Source organism: Scardinius erythrophthalmus, assembly GCF_964197995.2.
Source record: "Scardinius erythrophthalmus genome assembly, chromosome: 24".
NCBI lineage: Eukaryota > Metazoa > Chordata > Actinopteri > Cypriniformes > Leuciscidae > Scardinius > Scardinius erythrophthalmus.
In genome coordinates, this window is record NC_138244.1 from 4,233,666 (window position 1) to 4,256,022 (window position 22,357).

The 22,357-nt window shown below is 35.8% G+C and overlaps 1 protein-coding gene and 1 long non-coding RNA gene across 4 annotated transcripts; both read left to right on the forward strand.

Annotated features, from left to right (window-relative positions):
- Positions 1–502: 502 nt before the first annotated feature.
- Positions 503–21,831, forward strand: coro2bb (coronin, actin binding protein, 2Bb). Its single transcript, XM_081356635.1, has 12 exons — positions 503–612; positions 3,206–3,406; positions 6,056–6,172; positions 6,499–6,648; positions 7,452–7,616; positions 8,382–8,498; positions 8,603–8,707; positions 9,552–9,648; positions 18,769–18,881; positions 19,550–19,640; positions 19,968–20,101; positions 20,686–21,831. Exons 1-12 carry the CDS (start codon positions 598–600, stop codon positions 20,803–20,805), a joined length of 1,425 nt encoding a protein of 474 aa, XP_081212761.1. The 5' UTR covers positions 503–597; the 3' UTR covers positions 20,806–21,831.
- LOC308685104 lies at positions 11,451–13,892 on the forward strand. Of its 3 annotated transcripts, XR_014029425.1 has the most exons (5): positions 11,451–12,345; positions 12,527–12,591; positions 12,863–12,918; positions 13,271–13,351; positions 13,788–13,892. It is a non-coding gene; the product is annotated as an uncharacterized lncRNA (long non-coding RNA). The 3 variants fall into 3 exon arrangements; XR_014029424.1 differs by having other exon boundaries at positions 11,451–12,591; positions 13,311–13,351; XR_014029423.1 differs by having other exon boundaries at positions 11,451–12,918; positions 13,311–13,351.
- Positions 21,832–22,357: the final 526 nt, after the last annotated feature.

Consider the following 22,357-nt stretch of genomic DNA (forward strand, 5'->3'; position numbering starts at 1 on the left):
GACCTTCACTGACATGAATTCTATTATAATTCTATCATAATGCTCCACATGTGGCCTTTACATGCAGGACTTTCATGATCATTCGGGTCTACACATATTTAACTCTGCATTTTACATTGTACTGTCATGAAAATGCAAATGAAAAAAAAACATCAACATTTGGACTTTAGAATGAAGTTTTTGCGAGATTCACCTGTGAACTGAACAAGCAGATTCATCAGAGCTGACAGTCAGACACGGCGTGTGTTATATAATCACCAGAGAGAGAGAGAGAGAGAGAGAGAGAGAGAGAGAGAGAGAGAGAGAGACAGAGAGAGAGAGAGAGAGAGAGAGAGAGAGAGAGAGAGTGTGAGTGTGTGTGTGTGTGTGTGTGTGTGTGTGTGTGTGTGTGTGTGTGAGAGAGAGAGAGAGAGAGAGAGAGAGAGAGAGAGAGAGAGACAGATGCAGGAGGGAGGAGTCGTGTTTCCAGCATGATGTGTGTGTGTGTGTTTCAATCACAGCAGCAGATGTGTGTCGTGTGTCGTTTACTCTCTCTGTCTTCATCCTTCATTAGATCAGCAGCAGAAGAGCATTCTGGGACCAGAAGAGCAGATCTTCATGACCAAAGTTAAGGTAAGACGACTGACACCAGAGTTTGAGTGAAGATGCAGATATAATCAGTCAGGAACTAATACGGCTGACAGGGTCACATGCAAATTAATGATTATATGAAATAATATATATATATATATATATATATATATATATATATATATATATATATATATATATATATATATATATATATATAAAAAAAAAAAATTATATATATATATATATATATACATACACACACACACACACATGTGGAAGTGGAAGAATATTTTAGATATTGTATATTGTTTTAAACATATAACTTACTATATATATACTGCACAATATCACCAACTAAATTCTTATTTATTTTGGCAAATTCTATATAATATCTAAGAGAAATATCGAAGAAACTTTAAAATATTTGACTTTATTTTGTTGTATGCAATGCAAAATCTTTTTTTTTTTGTCTTTTCATAGTAAAAAATATTAAACTGCACTGTAAAAAGAAAATATTTTCATGATTTATCAGAACTTTTTTTCTTTTCTCAAATCAACTTAGATAATTAATGTGGTAATGTATAACATAATATTTCAAGTTTCTGTTGATTAAACCAATCTCCTTTATTTTATTAACTCAAATTTCTAATATCAATGAACTCAAAAATGTAAGGCAACCATGTAACTTACTTTCTTAAGTTAAACCAGCAATCACCTTTACTGTGTGCTAAACTTCTCTCGTTTTAAGCACAGAACTCGCTCATTAGTGTTATATTATTGCTTAAAACAAGTAAAAGTAATTTACCAGTGTGGTAAAGAAATATATATAATATTAATTAATATTTTGTAAAGTAAAATGCATCTTGTTTTAAAGAAATTTTACTAGTAAATGAGACAAAATGACTGATTAAAAAGTGTTTTCCACCTTTTCTTTTTTCCAGTGTATCTTTAAAAAACTGATTATCTAATAAAAACAAACAGGGAATGTGTGTGAATCTCACAGGAAACACACAACCGTAACTTTCTTCATTTCTAGAGCTCTAGTTTCAATCACAATCACACACTTGAGTTCAGTGGCGATGGTGAACTGTTCAGCGCTGCTCGTGTTGTCTTCATATGGAGATATTAATATAATCCTCTTCCGGTCTCGAGCAGAGGCTGCGGATGGATCCCCATTGTGTCTGAATCCCTGAAGATTCGGTTCGAGTCTGAGTGAGTGTGTGTGTGTGTGTGTGTGTGTGTGTGTGTGTGTGTGTGTGTGTGTGTGTGTGTGTGTGTGTGTGTGTGTGTGTGTGTGTGTGTGTGTGTGTGTGTGTGTGTGTGTGTTTGAGAGCAAAAGAAGGAAACACACGAGGGCAAAGCAGGAATTGAGCTGAAACAATAGCAAACAATGAAACGCAACTCACTAAAACACAAACCACAGGAAGAGAGGATCAGGATCAGTCACTTCACAAACGTTTTGCATTTTAACATACATGTGAAGTAGTTACAGTTCTGATTTCTGACCTATAGTGGACAATAAAAGCGTTTCTTTTCATCCACTGTACAGGGTGCAAACGCCTGAAGAAGATTATGAGCTGCACATCTTTCTCCAGCAAATCCTCCAACTCATTAAATCGAGTTACACAATCTCTGCGTCCGCACGAACACAACGTCACCGCTAGATCAGAGAGAGAGAGAGAGAGAGAGAGAGAGAGAGAAAATAGGTCATGTTCTCGCTCTCTGTGTGATTGGTGACGTCTGAACATGTGGGACGCGTGTTATAAACCTCACACACAGTCACAGAAAACAGAAACTGTTCAGATGAATGCTCATCATAGGGGAATAACAATTCTCTCGGATTAATCAATGTGAAAAGTGTGTCACTATTAATAGACTGTTTGAATATTAAATGTATGTGTGTGATCAGAATCGGTGCAGATCATTATTATACTATATCATAATATATATGGGATAATAAATGTATATATATATAGGCTACACACTGTCAAACCAAAAATTATTCAGACACCAGATATAATTTTTTATATTTTTTTTTACTAGTGTGTGTAGGACGCTAGTTCATTTATGTAAGTGAGGATTGCAAAATAAACTGTCACATATTATACCCAAAAATTCATAAAAATTTGGGACCAAAAATGATTCAGACAGCATGTTTTGCTGAAGTGTGTTTTCTTTAATTGCTAATGCTCTTTTTACACACAGACTGAACAAAATGAAGCATTGCTTGGTCACTGGTTGAGCTAAACTGGTATTATCTAATTGTGTAGTTAAATTTAACAGCTGACAGATATTCAACATGATTCATGTGTGAGACAGTCTAACAGAAGGACGGACAAAACCAGTCAAATATCAACTGAGTTCTGCTCATATTTTATTACCGTTTTAGAAACTATAGCGAATAAACTGAGATAATGTGAGAAATGTTGCAGGAGTCTTGAATACATTTTGGTTTGACTGCATATGTATATATATTTACACACACGTGTGTGTGTGTGTGTGTGTGTGTGTGTGTGTGTGTGTGTGTGTGTGTGTGTGTGTGTGTGTGTGTGTGTGATGTATATTATCAACGCTGCTGGTTTAGTCTGTGTCTCTAGTGTGATTAGTTTCTCGCTGTGTTCGTCTTCTATAGATGTCGTGGCAATCCACGTACAGAAATTCAAAGTTCCGGCATGTTTATGGAAAAGTGGGAAGCCGGGAGCAGTGTTACGAGGGAATTCCCATCACTCACAGCGTCCATGACAACCACGTCTGTGCCGTTAACCCCAAATTCCTCGCCGTGGTCACAGAGAGCGCGGGAGGAGGAGCGTTCATCGTTATCCCACTTCATAAGGTAGAGTTAACTGATCGACCACCTGAAGCTGTGCATACTGAAGTGCATACTAAAACTAACTAGATTTACCAACCAAGTGAAGCATCATACTGTGCATACTAAAACGAACTAGTCTCTAACCAATCAACTGAAGCATAATCGTACTGTGCATACTAAGACTAACTAGTCTCTAACCAATCAACTGAAGCATAATCAAACTGGGCATACTAAAACTAACTAGTTTAACCAACCATGTAAAACATAATCGTACTTTTCATACTAAAACTAACTAGTTTAACCAACCAAGTAAAGCATAATCATACTTTGCATACTAAAACTAACTAGTCTCTAACCAATCAACTGAAGCATAATCGTACTGTGCATACTAAAACTAACTAGTCTCTAACCAAACTAGTTTAACCAACCAAGTAAAACATAATCGTACTTTTCATACTAAAACTAACTAGTTTAACCAACCAAGTAAAGCATAATCATACTGTGCATACTAAAATGAACTAGTTTTACCAACCAACTGAAGCTTAATCATACTGTGCATACTAAAACTAACTAGTTTAACCAACCAACTGAAGCTTAATCATACTGTGCATACTAAAACTAACTAGTTTTACCAACCAAGTGAAGCATAATCGTACTGTGCATACTAAAACTAACTAGTTTAACTAAGTGAAGCATAATCTTACTGTGCATACTAAAACTAACTAGTTTAACTAAGTGAAGCATAATCGTACTGACTGTGCATACTACAACTAACTAGTTTTACCAACCAAGTGAAGCATAATCGTACTGTGCATACTAAAACTAACTAGTTTTACCAACCAAGTGAAGCATAATCTTACTATGCATACTAAAATTAACTAGTTTTACCAACCAACTGAAGCTTAATCATACTGTGCATACTAAAACTAACTAGTTTAAACAACCAACTGAAGATTAATCATACTGTGCATACTAAAACTAACTAGTTTTACCAACCAACTGAAGCTTAATCATACTGTGCATACTAAAACTAACTAGTTTAACCAACCAAGTGAAGCATAATACTGTGCATACTAAAACTAACTAGTTTAACTAAGTGAAGCATAATCGTACTGTGCATACTAAAACTAACTAGTTTTACCAACCAAGTGAAGCATAATCGTACTGTGCATACTAAAACTAACTAGTTTTACCAACCAAGTGAAGCATAATCTTACTATGCATACTAAAATTAACTAGTTTTACCAACCAACTGAAGCTTAATCATACTGTGCATACTAAAACTAACTAGTTTAAACAACCAACTGAAGATTAATCATACTGTGCATACTAAAACTAACTAGTTTTACCAACCAACTGAAGCTTAATCATACTGTGCATACTAAAACTAACTAGTTTAACCAACCAAGTGAAGCATAATACTGTGCATACTAAAACTAACTAGTTTAACTAAGTGAAGCATAATCGTACTGTGCATACTAAAACTAACTAGTTTTACCAACCAAGGGAAGCATAATCGTACTGTGCATACTAAAACTAACTAGTTTAACCAACCAAGTGAAGCATAATCGTACTGTGCATACTAAAACTAACTAGTTTGACCCATATGTTTTATATACTAAAACAGACTTGTTTAGCATAACTGTACATGCTAAAACTAGTTTTACCATCCAGCCAATTAAAGCATAACTGTGCCTATGTTTTGGTCTTAGTACCATCACAGTAATGTTGTTTAACCAGAGATCATGTGCAAATGCCACTAGAGAGACAGCAGTAATCCATAAGCGTGTGTGTTCAGACACGTGTGTTCAGCGTTTGGAGGATGTATTGATATCAATGTCCGGCAGGGAGTGAGAGATGGAGACACATGTGACTGGTACAGACACACAATCAGTCCTCTGTTAGAGTTCTGACACTAGTTAGCTCAGTCCTCAAGCATACACAAACTCTTCTGAAACAAAAATCACATCAGAAATGTGTTTTATGGAACTAAAGACGGTGTAGTGAATTAAATGCTTTTATTTTGGGTAATGTGGCTGCTCAGATTTCTGTACAACCACAATGGATAGTTTGTTTGTAGCGCCACATTCTGGTAGAAATAAGAACTGCAGCCAAGAAATTTTTATTTAGTTTTACAAGTATTTACATATGTAAATAAAATTGAGGCAAGTTGTTACACTTTTACTAGTGTATAATTTTAAGATATATATATATATATATATATATATAATTTATTTGTAAATATGAAATATCAAGCCATCTTGTGCTGCATATGTGTATTTAAAATATGTTATTGCCAATTAATGAGTTTTTGACAAAAGTAATCCATAAAACAAAAGCAAAAAAATACTCCTTGAAATATAGAAAAAAATGAAAAACATAGCATTCAAAAATAAATCACACCATTGTTTTGATCAAAAGAAAGTAATTAATAATAATATCTAAATTTACAGCAATTAAAACGTATGTAACAACTTGCCCCGACTGTTATTGAGTGACTCTTGTCTTAATGTAGGTCAGTGTTGTTTTATGTTCACTTAATTTAAGCCAACTAGGCCTTAACTGTCACCAACATACAAAACCACAGCTAGAGAAAATGTTTGACTCAAAATTCTCATACCTTTTCTGTGTGACAACTTGCCCCGGTCTAAATATGAGCTCATTTTCTCTCAGCCAGGGCGAATAGACCCTCATCACCCAAAGGTGTGTGGCCACCAGGGCAGCGTGATGGACATCAAGTGGAGTCCGTTCATGGACAACATCATCGCGTCCAGCTCTGAGGACTGTACGGTGAGAAATAACCCACTCAATCAATCCAATCATGCTGATAAATAATGATGCCAAGCCTTGACCAGGGACACATATACTGTATAGGCAAGGCAAGTTTATTCATACAGCACATTTCATACACTATGGCAATTCAAAGTGCTTTACAATGAGAGGAATTAAAATAATCACAAAATAAAAGCAAGGAAAATTAAAACAGTCATAAAAGGAATTAAAAAGAGATATATGATACAGTTATAAAAAGAGGATACATAGATGTACTTGTCATCTGGCATCTAATAATATCTAATAACACGGAAGTAAACCTTGCCTTGGCTTCTGAACCTCAGGTGAGGATCTGGCAGATTCCTGAGGGCGGTCTGAGGAGGAACATGACCGAAGCTCTGATGATCCTGATTGGCCACAGCCGGAGGGCGGGGCTTATTGAGTGGCACCCCTCCTGTAGCGGGATCTTGCTCAGCGCCGGATACGACTGCAAGGTGACGAGACCAGTGTTGCGGGAAACGCTTTACAAGTAACTTGAGTTATGTAATCAGATTACTTTTTCAAGTAACTAGTAAAGTAATGCACTACTTAAGAAATTGCATTGAGTTACTTTTTCAAATAAGTAACGCAAGTTACTTTGTTTTCCCATTTATTGACTGACAGCTCTCGTCCCAATGTTGCAGTGCAGAGGCGTTGTGTGTGAACATGATGTTTATTGTAGTTCTAAATGTGTGCATGCATGTACTCATCTCACTTGCACAAAAAAGATTCAATATTCCTCAAAATGAGTTATATGCTAAATCAGACTATGCAAACCTCCAATAATTAAATATGTTAAATAAAACAAATATTTTTATGCTGTTAATCTCACTTTAATGACCAATGTACTTTATATTGACAACTAAAAATGACTTTGTATTTTTAGTTTTTATTTGTGAAGTGTTGAAAGTTGAAAGTGTTGTTTGAGTTGCGCCCTCTACTGTACACCCGTGAATATGCACTTCCTTCAGCCTGAGGCTTATTATTTCAGTTTTGGTGTGAAAGTGCCTTTACATTTACCCCAAAAAAACAAAAACAAGCCCAGCCCACGTGAAAAAAAGTACCACAAAATTAACGTAACGCATTACTTTTCTTGAAAAGTAACTAAGCAATTAGTTACTTTTTAAGGGAGTAACGCAATATTGTAATGCATTACTTTTCAAAGTAACTTTCCCCAACACTGACAAGACAACCGGAACTAACCCGCAGAGAACTGAACGACTAAACAATAGTGATATTTTTGTTGTTGACATGACAGATTCTGATTTGGAATCTGGAAGAGGGCGTGGCTGTGAAGATGATTGACAGCCATCCAGATGTTGTCCTCTGTATGTCCTTCAACACTGATGGAAGTTTACTGGCCACCAGCTGTAAGGATAAAAAACTGCGGATTATTGATCCACGTTCAGGGAAAGTTCTTCAGGTGAGTGCAGATGTCATATATATATATATATATATATATAAAATAGATTTTTTTAATTATTTAAGTAATATATATATATATATATATATATATATATATATATATATATATATATATATATATATATATATATATATATATATATATATATATATATAATTTACATTATATTTAAATTATTTGTATTTTAATTAAATATATTTTGTCGAAAATAAATGTTATGTTTGCATTGTTCTGATTTGGTGTCGCTGAATTATCATACATATTATTGTTTTCATAAAAAATATCCAGTATCTATATTTTCATTTAAATAAAGAAAAAAACAATTTTTCTATTTATTTATATATGTTTATATTTTACAAAATGTTTTATAATTTTATAATTTTTTATAATTTTATTTTAGAATTGAACTGGCTTATTTAATATTGAAATGTTATAAATATTAATGCTATATTATAGTATAAAATATTACTATTATGACTTTTTATTAGACTATTATAATATTTCCCAATTAATCAAACACTGCTTTAGGTTTTTTGAGTTATTATTCAAGTTAAAAGAAAATACAATAAAAGAAATGGAACAAATAAAAACACAAGCATTTTGATTTTATTTTTGTGCATTTTAAAGAGCACAAATAAAATACAAAACTAGCCGTATTAAAAAAATGTAACTAATAAATTGGTAAAAATTATATTTGAACTCTACATTATATTTTAACTGAACCTGTTTGCTTAGTTATATATAATTTGTACATCCAAACAGGAAGCAGACTGTAAGAACACGAGAGTGAACCGTGTGGTGTTTCTGGGTAATCTGAAGCGTGTCCTCACCACAGGCGTCTCCAGGTGGAACACCAGACAGATTGCATTATGGGATCAGGTAGGGTCTAACTGGTTGACAGCCTTCCAGACATCGTCCTCTATGTCTCTAGGCCGATTAGAATAAATCAACAGATTCATCTGGACATTTGTTTAAATATGTAGGAGGACCTGTCTGCACCCGTCATGGAGGAAGAGATCGATGGGCTGTCGGGTGTCCTCTTCCCGTTCTATGATCCCGACACACACATGATCTATCTGGCCGGGAAGGTGAGTGAGCCAAGTGCAAATATTGTTTTTAAACAAATTTTTGAGTGCAGAAGCTATTTACACAAACTAATACAAAGCTTAATGCTAAATCCTGAAGTATCCCTTTAAGAACATTTTGTGGAAATAAAGGGCCTAACGGTACCTGAAAGTGTTTAACGGGACAGGGACAAGTAATGTCCCAATTAAGCAGGATTTTAATAAATAATCATATACACTGATAGGGTTGGGCATCGTTTGAATTTTACCGATACCGATTCCGTTTCTTATTGATGCCGTAATTTCGACTCCAATAAGGTAAACAAAATGTCCGCGTTTCTCCCTCCTTTAGGCAGTTTGTTATATAGCATTGGATTTTTAACCCTCAACTGTTTTTTTTTTCCTCTGAGGTCATATTTTAATATTCATGTGTCTATATAATGAGGGTGTTGCAGGTCTGTGTGTTGTCTTCCCTCTTCCCACCCTCTACATTCCCACTTTTCCACAGTTTACACGCCTGTTTTCCAAATCTGATATGTGAACGGCCAGGATAAAACAGGATCATGACATTTTAAGAGCTGCACAATATACTGTTACTCAAGTGCGCAGAACAGAAAACAGTGCGCGTGTCGTCTCGCGCTTGAAATCACATTTAAAATCACATTAAAATGCACACAAAGCAATCGATGAGAGGAATCAAAATTTTAATTTTATAACAAGTATCCGGTTCCTGACCTCAAGTATTCGATTCCGATTCCCATCCCTATACACTGAGTATATTGCATACTGTTTAATAATGTACTACAATACGCTGAGGTGCAAGAACTGCATGTGTTATCTGACTGTGGAGATGGTCTGGCGTCCACAGGGTGACGGAAACATCCGGTATTATGAGGTCAGTCCTGAGAAGCCGTTCCTGCAGTTGCTGATGGAGTTCAGGTCTCCGGCTCCTCAGAAGGGTCTCGGTGAGTTTCTGCATCACCAAACGCAGGACAGGAGGCTCAGAGAGCAGCACCGTTCGGGTTACATCGAGAAATGCCATTTTTTTGTTTCGAATAAAGATCACGATTCTGATAAAGTCAGAATTGTGAGTTATTAAGTCAGAATTGCATGATATAGTCGCAATTACGAGATATAAAGTCAGAATTGTGAGATATAAAGTCAGAATTGCGAGATATAAAGTCAAAATTGTGAGTTATAAAGTCAGAATTGCGAGATATAAAGTCAGAATTGCGAGATATAAAGTCAGAATTGCGAGATATAAAGTCAGAATTGCGAGATATAAAGTCAGAATTGCGAGATATAAAGTCAGAATTGCATGATATAGTCGGGTCCGTGTAACGCTTCACAATTCAGTTTTCAGACCATACAATGCAAATGCAAAAATGAAAAATTGAAACCAGACATTAATTTTTCTTGTTTTTCCAGTTACATTATCAATGGATATTTGCATTTTTCTCCCCTTTTTCAATTTTACTTTTGCTAAATTGTGACTTCAGAAACAAACATTCGAATAAATGAAATCTAACCGATTTTCTATTTTTCCATTTTTCGTCTTGTAATTTGTGCCGTGGGCGGTACCATTAGCACGGGGGTGTGGCCGTGGACTAACTTTACTATCATTTCATTGATGTAACTGCTTTATTTACACTGCATGCACGTTTGAGGAGAAGTTTAAAAGACGGAACACAGGACGACATTTTTCACCCAAAGTGCCATCATTTTTATTATTAATAGTCTGTGCTAAATTATAAGGCAGTCTCGGACCGGCCATCGTGAGCAGCCGGGAAAAGTGAAATCCCAGTGGCCTGGGTATGATTTGGCACATTGCCCTTGTTTGTATTTACCTATCCATTTTTACTTTATTTTATTAATATATAGCTATCCTTGTTGTTGTTCATTTTACATGGTAGGCCTACAGTAGCCTAGGCAGCCACAACCATGAGATCCAGACAGTTCATTTTCAGTGCAGCAGAACGGGGGTGGCTCGCGAGATCCTTCACGGGAATCTAGAATAACGATAAAAGTTATAGCCTACTAAGCAAAAATATAGAAAAAAATAACCATACCCCCCCCCCCCCCCTCTCGTTTGTAGGCTAATACAATATTTAATGTCTATAGTACTGATTCATTATCGAATGGCGAATTTAATGTGCTCGAATAAATAAATAAAAAACAAGCTGGGCAATGTGCCAAACGTAGCAAGATATTTCTGTTTATTTATTGAAAATAAATAAATATTATTGCTCTTGATTTGCAGCATAGTTAGCTATAGCCTATCGCCTCATATCCCAGCGAACTGCTTCTATTGTAATGAAAGTTCTACAACTGTGCTAGATTTAAGGGCATTTTACGGGAACGAGAAGCACCCCAGCAAACACAGAACGTTCCCCTAACGTTCCCGTTTGGTTCCCATTTGGTTATTTTTTTGGGAACCAAACAAGAACGTTCTGGGAACGTTCCCTGTAGGTTATTTTTAGGATCTTTGTTTATAACATTAAGGGAACGTTCCCAGAACGTTCCCTGTAGGTTATTTTTAGGTTTAAATTTATAACCTAAAGAGAACGTTCTGGGAACATTCCCTGTAGGTTATTTTTAGGATCTATTTTTATAACTTTAAGGGAACGTTCCCAGAACGTTCCCTGTAGGTTATTTTTAGGTTTAAATTTATAACCTAAAGAGAACGTTCTGGGAACGTTCCCTGCAGGTTGTTATTTAATAACCTAAAGAGAACCTTCCCAGAACGTTCCCTGCAGGTTGTTATTTAATAACCTAAAGAGAACCTTCCCAGAACGTTCCCTGCAGGTTATTTTTAGGTTTAATTTTTATAACCTAAAGAGAACCTTCCCAGAACGTTTCCTTGCAGGTTTTAGGTTTTATTTGTATAACCTAAAGAGAACGTTCTGGGAACGTTCTCTGCAGGTTATTATTTTAATATCACTTAGCCTACTATTAACAGGCAGATTACCAACTGACAACGTCGTCAGTACGGTCCCCTAAGGTTATAAGATAACCAACAACGTTCAGATCTATTCGCAATAACTTTTTATTAATGATATTTTAAATTATGTTATATTTTAATTCTATATGTTTATTTAAATGCTGCATGACTTTGAAGTGTTTTAATGCGCATGCGCGTGATCAAACACTGGAGCACGTGCGCTGCTCGAGAGCAGATGGAAACGTCATCGACAACTGACAAACAACAAAACTCCCGTCTCTCGCTGTTGGTTTCACTGCTTTCAGGTAAGTTTAGACAACAAAATCTCACAAATAATACACACAAACGCCCCTGACACATTTCTTACGTGTAATTGACACGCTTCTGTTAAATATTTATTTTAAAGAAATGATTTTATGTCTTTGAAAAAGTCCGTTAGCATCTACGCTAGCTAACCGGTTTCAAAAGACAACGTTAGGCCTAAGTTACGTTAAGTTGAGGTCTTATTTATGAAAGTTTGGGTTTTTAAACACATATTTAGTGTAGATAACAGTTTTTGATAGTTTTGCTGGTAATTTGTCAATGGGAAGTAAGCTAATTTATTTAGGCTAACCAAAAAGAATGCACTGTATTGTTAACTTAATCAGTGACGTTACTTACCAATATTGCTAAAATGTGATTTCAGAATAGCGAGAGAAAAAATAAAACTCTACAACAAGGGGTGAGTTATTGTTTAATCATGATGATAATTCCATATGCATTTATTTCACAATATATTATCTTAAGATTTGTATATATTTATCTTTTCTGCATTTCACCTCTGTTCTAGCTTGGTTCCTTGTAATAAACCTATCACATGTAATATTTTTGGCTCTGTGACAAACAGCATGTTATGTTCCTAGATCATCATGCTGTGATGGCCTGCTGCACTCCCTGTCCAAGAAAATCTCTATGAACCATATGACTAGTAAGCAAAACCACCTCAAACATGCAGTGCACTGCTGTCCAAAGGTTTGGGGTCTGTAAGATTTATGCTTTTGAAATAAGTCTCACATTTTAAAATCATTAACCCCAAGTTTTTTCAGTGAGATTGTCCTTGAGAAGCCTGTAAGCTAAATAATCAGCTAAATAATAGGCGACTAATACAATATTATAATGGTCATAGTTATAATAATTCATTTAACTATTATGATAACATGATATCCTGATGATTACTATATTTTATTTTATTTCTTTAGGTCTGTTTTGAATTATGTTGGCCAATGAGACTGACAACATACTGTCCAACTCAAAGGTATTTATGTATTTTTTTATTTTTTTTTATTGATCAATACTGAAATTCTTTGTACTTTTAAATGCGGTTCAGGGGGTCGACAACTTTAGGCAGTTATTTTTCACAGATTTATTTATTTAATGTTTATTTGACAGGGACAAATGCATAGAACATTGCTTTATAAAAAATACAAAGTAGATGCCATGCATACAGGTTTATAGCCATGACTAATTTGCAACCCCTAGATATCTTGGGCAGCTGTGGCTCATACTCTTAGCCTTTAAAAATGTTTGAATTGATATCCCCAATGCAATATCAGGGGGTAAATATATCATTAGAGTTCTTAAAGTTATGGCTTTGCTCTTGTTACCAGATGAGATAAAATCCCTATTGTTTGGCCCTGTATTCTTCAGGACAAGACCTTGATGCCATCCACAGTCAGTAGATGAAGAAGGTGAGTTTAGCCGAATTCAGTTCTCTTTCACTTTTTTTTTTTAGCTTAAACAGACACGTGCACGCAAAATGAAGTCAAAATGGCGAGTTTCCTCTTGTCTTGTGTTTTAAACAGAAAGAAAACGGATGCGTGTCATTTATATTAGTTCTGCGCATTCGTCTTAAAGGGACAGCAGCCTAACGTACCCGCAGCTGCTTGTGTCGCCAATGGTGATCAAACATCAAAAGAGAGAATGACTTGTAGCTTTAGCAAAGATACATTAATTTTATAGTTATTTTATTTTTACACTGAAGACTTATTTTACATTTTGATAAATCAATTTCTGTACCTGATAAGTTAGATTTAACTGAAAAACATAATGCACTGCTTATTTCAACTGTGTTTTTCTTCTATTGTATTTATCTATGCTTGTTATCTATTGTAATTTTCTATGCAGGTTCACTCCTCTACAAAATCCCCCCAATAGAGGTTATGCGGAGCGCCCAGCGGTTGAACCGGAAAGAGGTCTAAGCATTTCCGCTTTTCACTTCCGTACACATCTGCAGCTGTAGGTGATCTCTGAGTTTACTGTTAATTTTTGCTTATTACACTAAAATTCTTACTTCTGTTTTAATTAAAATGTCACGAAGGCTAAAATATCAGAAAAGGGAACATCCGAACAGCAGTTTTTGTTGTGTGCCGGTCTGCTCTATGTCGGGGAAAATGAGTAGTACAAATAGGTTCTGTACTCATAAAGTGACGTCAACATCAGCAGTAGCATTCGCCGTCAGGCAAGTGTTATTTAAATAAACTCCTGATGTACTTACAAACTTTCCAATGCCTCGTTTAATGAGTACAGAACCTATTTGTACTACTGTAGTAGTTTGGTACCATTCTGGGCATTATTAGTGGGGTAATTTACCAGATACAAACCTGGAGCCGTTAGCGCATGCACTAAACCATACGGCTGATATCTCTAAATAAACTCTAAATTTTTCAATATTGTGCAGCACTAATATTGAGCATATCTTAAAGTGAACCTGGAATGATAATTTGTGATACCAGATGAGATGTATGTATGATAGATTTTGAACTGTACTATTTTTTTATTTCAGGTTTTCTGGGATCCCAGCGGAAGGCATCAAGGCATCAGATGTTGGCCTGGACAGATGCACCTGTAAACTACACCGACCTTTGCTTTTGCATGGATGGCTGATTATTACCATGTTCTGTGAGGGTTTCATTATAGCAAAACTGAGCACCTGTGACAGTGGAATTTGTAGGTGTAAAGTCACAGAGATTAAAAAAAAAAAATTGATAGCAGTTTCAAACTTTTTTTCACTTTCTTTCTCATAAACAACACAGCAGTTACAGGTTTTCAAATTCTTCATTGGAGGTGAGACTTATACATAAAAGGTAGAGCGAATTCGCAGGTCAGAGTTCACTAGACTTAAATATTATTTTCTCTGTTTTTTATTTGACTTCAGAGAGAGAGGCTTAATATGGGTATCCTTACCCCTATATAAAACATTCCTTTTTTGATTTGTAGTCTGAAATAATAAATAGTGCAATATAAATAAATGCAATGTATTGTTTTGAAATATATAAATTTTTCTATACACATTGATGCTGAAATATCTGAATAAATACATGATACCAGCAGCGCTCGTGCTCATATCTCCTACAGCTTGTGATCCCAATTGTGATCCACAATCCCACCTCACTCTTTTCATTTGCTCCAGATGAATATTAATGCCATTACAGGGCTTGAATTTTGGCATGGGATTGTGTGTCCATGTAACGCGTTGTCTTTTTATTTTCTTGTTAAATTTGCAGATGGTGTTGGGAGTTTAAATGTTTTGAGCGGAGTGAAGATTGGCACATTCATGTATATTGTATATAAATGAATACTTTTTCAACTTTATAGCCAAAGTTATAGGCTACAGTTTGCAAAAAGATCGTTTTAATTAAAATGTTTGTGCAGTTTTATTTGAAATATTTTCATGTTTGAAATATTAAATGTAAATTACTGTTCCTGAATACATTTTGCTAACGCTGTTTTTAATGACTTATTTTAGGTTGATAATTAAACAATGAATAAACAAAAACATGGATTGTGTGCTGATTTATTTATTTAATACAAACTGATTGATTTACTTATTAGTGATAGTTTCTGTAAATTCAATTTATTGTAATAATATATTCATAGGATTCTTAAGTGTTTGAACAATAAACAATGTAGAATATGTTGTTTGTAGACCTACAATTTGTGTACAGGCATATCAGGATGTGTAGACGTTAGGAGAACGTTCCGGGAACGTTCTGGGAACCTTTCGGCAACGTTCCGGGAACGTTCCCCTAACCTTCCGGGAACGTTACGAGAACCTTGCGGGAACCTTTCGGGAACGTTCTGGGAACCTTTCGGGAACGTTCCGGGAACGTTCCCCTAACCTATAGGGAACGTTCTATTAACGTAAAGAAAACTTTCCTGGCTAACCAATAGGGAACGTTCTTGGGAACGTTCTGGGAACCAAAAACTAACGTTCCCAGAACGTTCCCAGAACGTTAAATTGTTAGCTGGGACAGAAACTCGAAGCGGATGCCGTGGTAACGAACAATGCCCGCTATAGTGAAAACATCTGCATCTTTATTGTATTGTAGGCTAGGCGAGAAACGAGAGCTAAAAACCTAACAAAAAAAAAAAAAAAAAAAGAAGCTTTTTTCCTATATTTTCGCTTGGTAGTATTTTTATTAATAAGGTCAATACAAAACAGGTAGGGCAATGTGCCAAACCATATCCAGGCCACCGGGATTTCACTTTTGCCGGCTGCTCCCGATGGCCGGTCCGAGACTGCCTTATAATTTAGCACACGTAGACTATTAGCCTAATAATAAAAGTTATGGCACTTTGGGTGAAAAATATTGTCCTGTGTTCCATCTTTTAAACTTTTAAACTCCTCAAACGTGCATGCAGTGTAAATAAAGCAGTTACATCAATGAAATGATAGTAAAGTTAGTCCACGGCCACACCCCCGTGCTAATGGTACCGCCCACGGCGCAAATTACAAGACGAAAAATGGAAAAATAGAAAATCGGTTAGATTTCATTTATTCAAATGTTTGTTTCTGAAGTCACAATTTAGCAAAAGTAAAATTCAAAAAAGGGGAGAAAAAGGCGAATATCCATTGATAATGTAACTGGAAAACCAACAAAAAAGAATGTTTGGTTTCAATTTTTCATTTTTGCATTTGCATTGTATGGTCTGAAAACTGAATTGTGAAGCGTTACACGGACCATAGTCGCAATTACGAGATATAAAGTCAGAATTGTGAGATATAAAGTCAGAATTGCGAGATATAAAGTCAAAATTGTGAGTTATAAAGTCAGAATTGCGAGATATAAAGTCAGAATTGCGAGATATAAAGTCAGAATTGCGAGATATAAAGTCAGAATTGCGAGATATAAAGTCAGAATTGCGAGATATAAAGTCAGAATTGCGAGATATAAAGTCAGAATTGTGAGTTATAAAGTCAGCATTGCGAGATATAAAGTCAGAATTGCGAGATATAAAGTCAGAATTGCGTGATATAAAGTCAGAATTGTGAGATATAAAGTCAGAATTGTGAGATATAAAGTCAGAATTGCGAGATATAAAGTCAGAATTGCGAGATATAAAGTCAGAATTGTGAGATATAAAGTCAGAAATGCGTGATTTATAAAGTCAGAATTGCAAGTTATAAAGTCAGAATTGTGAGATATAAAGTCAGAATTGTGAGATATAAAGTCAGAATTGCAAGTTATAAAGTCAGAATTGTGAGATATAAAGTCAGAATTGTGAGATATAAAGTCAGAATTGTGAGATATAAAGTCAGAATTGTGAGATATAAAGTCAGAATTGCGAGATATAAAGTCAGAATTGCGAGATATAAAGTCAGAATTGTGAGATATAAAGTCAGAAATGCGTGATTTATAAAGTCAGAATTGTGAGATATAAAGTCAGAATTGTGAGATATAAAGTCAGAATTGCGAGATATAAAGTCAGAATTGCGAGATATAAAGTCAGAATTGTGAGATATAAAGTCAGAAATGCGTGATTTATAAAGTCAGAATTGCAAGTTATAAAGTCAGAATTGTGAGATATAAAGTCAGAATTGTGAGATATAAAGTCAGAATTGCAAGTTATAAAGTCAGAATTGCGAGATATAAAGTCAGAATTGTGAGATATAAAGTCAGAATTGTGAGATATAAAGTCAGAATTGCGAGATATAAAGTCAGAATTGTGAGATATAAAGTCAGAATTGCGAGATATAAAGTCAGAATTGCATGTTATAAAGTCAGAATTGCGAGATATAAAGTCAGAATTGCAAGTTATAAAGTCAGAATTGCGTGATATAAAGTCAGAATTGCGTGATATAAAGTCAGAATTGCGAGATATAAAGTCAGAATTGCAAGTTATAAAGTCAGAATTGCGTGATATAAAGTCAGAATTGCGTGAAATAAAGTCAGAATTGCGATTTATAAAGTCAGAATTGCGAGATATAAAGTCAGAATTGCGAGATATAAAGTCAGAATTGCGAGATATAAAGTCAGAATTGCGAGATATAAAGTCAGAATTGCGAGATATAAAGTCAGAATTGCGTGATATAAAGTCAGAATCGTGTGATATAAAGTCAGAATCGCGAGATATAAAGTCAGAATTGCGTGATATAAAGTCAGAATTGCGTGATATAAAGTCAGAATTGCTTGTTATAAAGTCAGAATTGCGATTTATAAAGTCAGAATTGCGAGATATAAAGTCAGAATTGCGAGATATAAAGTCAGAATTGCGAGATATAAAGTCAGAATTGTGAGTTATAAAGTCAGAATTGTGAGATATAAAGTCAGAATTGTGAGTTATAAAGTCAGAATTGTGAGATATAAAGTCAGAATTGCGAGATATAAAGTCAGAATTGTGAGATATAAAGTCAGAATTGCGAGATATAAAGTCAGAATTGCGAGATATAAAGTCAGAATTGCGAGATATAAAGTCAGAATTGTGAGATATAAAGTCAGAACTGTGAGATATAAAGTCAGAATTGCGAGATATAAAGTCAGAATTGTGAGTTATAAAGTCAGAATTGTATTATAAAGTCAGAATTGTGAGATATAAAGTCAGAATTGCGATTTATAAAGTCAGAATTGCGAGATATAAAGTCAGAATTGCGAGATATAAAGTCAGAATTGCGAGATATAAAGTCAGAATTGCGAGATATAAAGTCAGAATTGCGATTTATAAAGTCAGAATTGCGAGATATTTTCAAAAGGTGATTTGCTCTATTTTGATCATGTTTATATCCCAACTATAAACTTTTATCCCAGTACTTCTGTGATCATATAAAGGTGGAGGTGATGAGTCAAGGGTTGGAGGTGAACGAGTCTGATCTGATGTTTTCCTGCAGGTGTGATGCCCAAACGCGGGGTCGATGTGGGCGAGTGCGAGATCTTCAGGTTTTATAAGCTGGTGACTCAGAAAAATATGGTGGAGCCCATTTCCATGATCGTCCCGCGCAGGGTGAGAGGAGCCACGGTTTATAACGGGTTTAGCTTTAACACACACACACACACACACACACACACACACACACACACACACACACACACACACACACACACAGATACACATGTCTGTGTGTGTGTGTGTATGTGTGTGTGCAAGTGTGTGTGTGTGTGTGTCTGTATGTGAGTGTGTGTGTGTCTGTATGTGAGTGTGTGTGTGTCTGAGTGAGTGAGTGTGTGTGTGTGTGTGTGTGTGTGTGTGTGTGTGAGTGTCTGTGTGTGTGTGAGTGAGTGAGAGTGTGTGTGAGTGTGTGTGTGTGAGTGTCTGTGTGTGAGTGAGAGTGTGAGTGAGAGTGTGTGTGTGTGTGTGTGTGTGTGTGTGTGTGTGTGTGTGTGTGTGTGCCTGTGTGTGAGTGAGTGAGTGAGTGAGTGAGTGTGTGTGTGTGTGTGTGTGTGTGTGTGTGTGTGTGTGTGTGTGTGTGTGTGTGTGTGTGTGTGTGTGTGTGCGAGTGTGTGTGTGCGAGTGTGTGTGCGTATATTTATGACACAACACTTCTCTGCTATTGACGGGATCTGTTGTGTAAAAGCAAAAGCTCTGTTCTGTCTTTGGATCTAATGCATGTTCAGGCCATGAAAGTTTTGTGAAAATGATCAAAAATGCTGGCGGGTGTGTGTGTGCTGCAGTCGGAGTCGTTTCAGGAGGATGTGTTCCCGATGACGGCGGGAGCGGAGTCGGCTCTGTCGGCTGAGGAGTGGCTCAGCGGGACCGACAGGGGTGACGTCTCTATCCTCACACATATCAGGGAATAAATGAAGAGTTCAGATGCAAAAGCCTCTAAGTGCCATCTGAAATTTTCTTCTAGAATGATCATTTTTATAAAGCTCGTATATTTAAGTTCAGTAATTTCACTTAAATAACAGTTAATAGGTAATTTGCATTGCCATTTAACTGAAATTATATGTATATATGTGAAATTATTGAACTTAAACATACAAGCTTGATAAAAATGATCATTCTAGAAGAAAATTTCAGATGGCACTTAGAGGTTTTTGCATCTGAAGATGTGAGTGTGTGTGTAAATGCATCTGTGTGTTTGTACAGGGCCAGTGCTGATTTCTCTTAAAGAAGCGTATAAACGTCCAAATCCAGCAGGACTCAGAGCATCGAGACGAGACAGACGCACTGTGAAGGGCATCGACTTACTGCAAAACACTCCTCCAAACACAGACAAAGAGGTGTGTGTGTGTGTGTGTGTGTGTGTGTGTGTGTGTGTGTGTGTGTGTGTGTGTGTGTGTGTGTGTATGTGTGTGTGTGGACATGTTTTTCTACACCGGTGGGGACTTAAACCTGAATGCACACAGACTCATGGGGACTCGTGTCACCGTGGGGACCTAAATTGAGGTCCCCATGGGTACAAAAGCTTATAAATCATACAGAATTAGTTTTTTTGAAAATGTAAAAATGCAGAATGTCTCCTGTGATGGGTAGGTTTAGGGATAGGGGCAGTGTAAGGGGATAGAATATACAGTTTGTACAGTATAAAAACCATTACGTCTATGGAGAGTCCTCACAAAGATAGTGCACCAGACATGTGTGTGTGTGTGTGTGTGTGTGTGTGTGTCTGTGAGTGTGTGAGTGTGTGTATGTGTGTGTGTGACCTCAGTGCAGATCATGTAGCCCAATATGAGATTATTGGGGTGTTTTTCCCAGGAGAAACATCTTTGAACTTCTCCACTCTCTGTTTAAGCTTTAGACGTCTAGAAGGGAAAGTGAGATATCTGAGAGATCGTGTGTGTGTGTGTCTGTGTGTGTTTTCCAGCTGCTGAAGACGGTCCACCGGCAGCAGGACGAGCTGAGGAAACTCAGACATCAACTCGGAGAGAAAGACCAGAGAATCCGACAGCTGGAGCTGGAGCTCAAGAACCTGAGGAACACGTGACGACTAAACAGCCGCCATTACGAGCTCACTGAGGAAATAACTGTTTTATTATGATTTCATGGATCTATTTTTACATTTAATAACGTTACTGAAGGTGGATGTGATTTTTTGAAGTGCTAGTTCTCCCAAAAATGAAATTTCGGTCATTATTTACTCACTCATATGCTGATATTTTTACCCTGCAAAAATGCTTTTTTTTGTCTTGTTTCCAGTCCAAATATCTAAAAATTCTTAAATCAAGATGCATTTGCTAAAGTAGTAAAAGTGTGTCTTGTTTTCTGGGGGGAAAAAAATCAAAATGAAGTGAGTTTTTGCTTATAACAAGAAAAATTATCCGCGAATGGAGTAAGAAAAATAATCTTGTTTCCATTTGAATTAAGTTTATTTTTCTAATCCCATTGGCAGATCATTCTCATTTCATTTTTTTTTTTTTAATATTCAGATATTTGGACTGGAAACAACACTAAAATACTAAGTAAGAAAAGCATTGTTTGCAGTGTAACCTGGAATTGATGTCCGTTTTGCTGTATTTATTTAGCATCTACTTTTATTATAGGCTATTTTATAATATTATGTTATACATTTTAATTTCTCGTTGTGTTCCACAGAAGAAAGAAACTCAAACAGGTTTAAGATGGCATGTTGGTGAGTAAATGATGAATTTTCAGATTTTGGTGAACTGTTCCTTTAAGATACAAATGTGAAGTCTTGATGTGTCCATTCACAAACATTTGTTAAGAAGCATATGCGTTGTATGCATAATGTTTAATACTTGTATTTGTACAAAATGTATGTTGCTTGAGTACAAAATATATATTAAGAAGCAGATTTGCTTATGAAGTTCTGCCAGAAGATGGCGCTAGAGGAAAGCACAAACTGCAAAGACCTTCATCTCAAACTCTCAATCTGCTCTACAAACTAATGTTCATTCTCAATGATTGCGTTTGTCTTTATTGCCGGCGTGTACATATATATATTTGTAAGTATGACATGTTTACCCTAAGAAATTAAATATTTCTCAACCACATTATCATGGAGTGTTTTCTTTATTAGCCAACAAGTTTTACTCTCTCCACTAATGCTGCAACGTGTTTTTCGACTACTTTTCTGAAAGCTGATTAGTAAACATGAGTAGTTGTGCAAGCCCAAACCAGGATTGATTAACGAGATCACATTTCAAATGGTAAACTTAACTATCCACATAAACTGCCAAAAAAACCAAAACAAATATGTGGAAGTACTAAATCAAGGGGCCACTAATCGAATAAGCATTCGGTTTCTTCAGTACAAACAGTGACTCATTCATGTTTACTACAAATCAGTTCAGGAGAATTTATACTGCATGTGGGAGATTTATTTCTTCTTAAATGACCTGTAGCGTTTGTAAACCACGGCTAGATTGTTAAAGTCCCCCTGTAGTAAATCATTTTATCCTTTAAAACTCATCTTTGATCACCAAAATTACATATTTAAACGTTTTTTTTTCATCTTCATGCCTTAAAATATCTTGAATGTAACTCAACACCCTTGCCTCATTTAGTATGCGCGGTTC

Excerpts from the sequence above, each read along its gene's own strand:
- coro2bb (XM_081356635.1), top strand. Across the intron at positions 6,649-7,451 it reads GCGCCGGATACGACTGCAAG|ATTCTGATTTGGAATCTGGA; the intron begins GTGACGAGACCA and ends TTGACATGACAG. Across the intron at positions 8,708-9,551 it reads TGATCTATCTGGCCGGGAAG|GGTGACGGAAACATCCGGTA; the intron begins GTGAGTGAGCCA and ends TGGCGTCCACAG.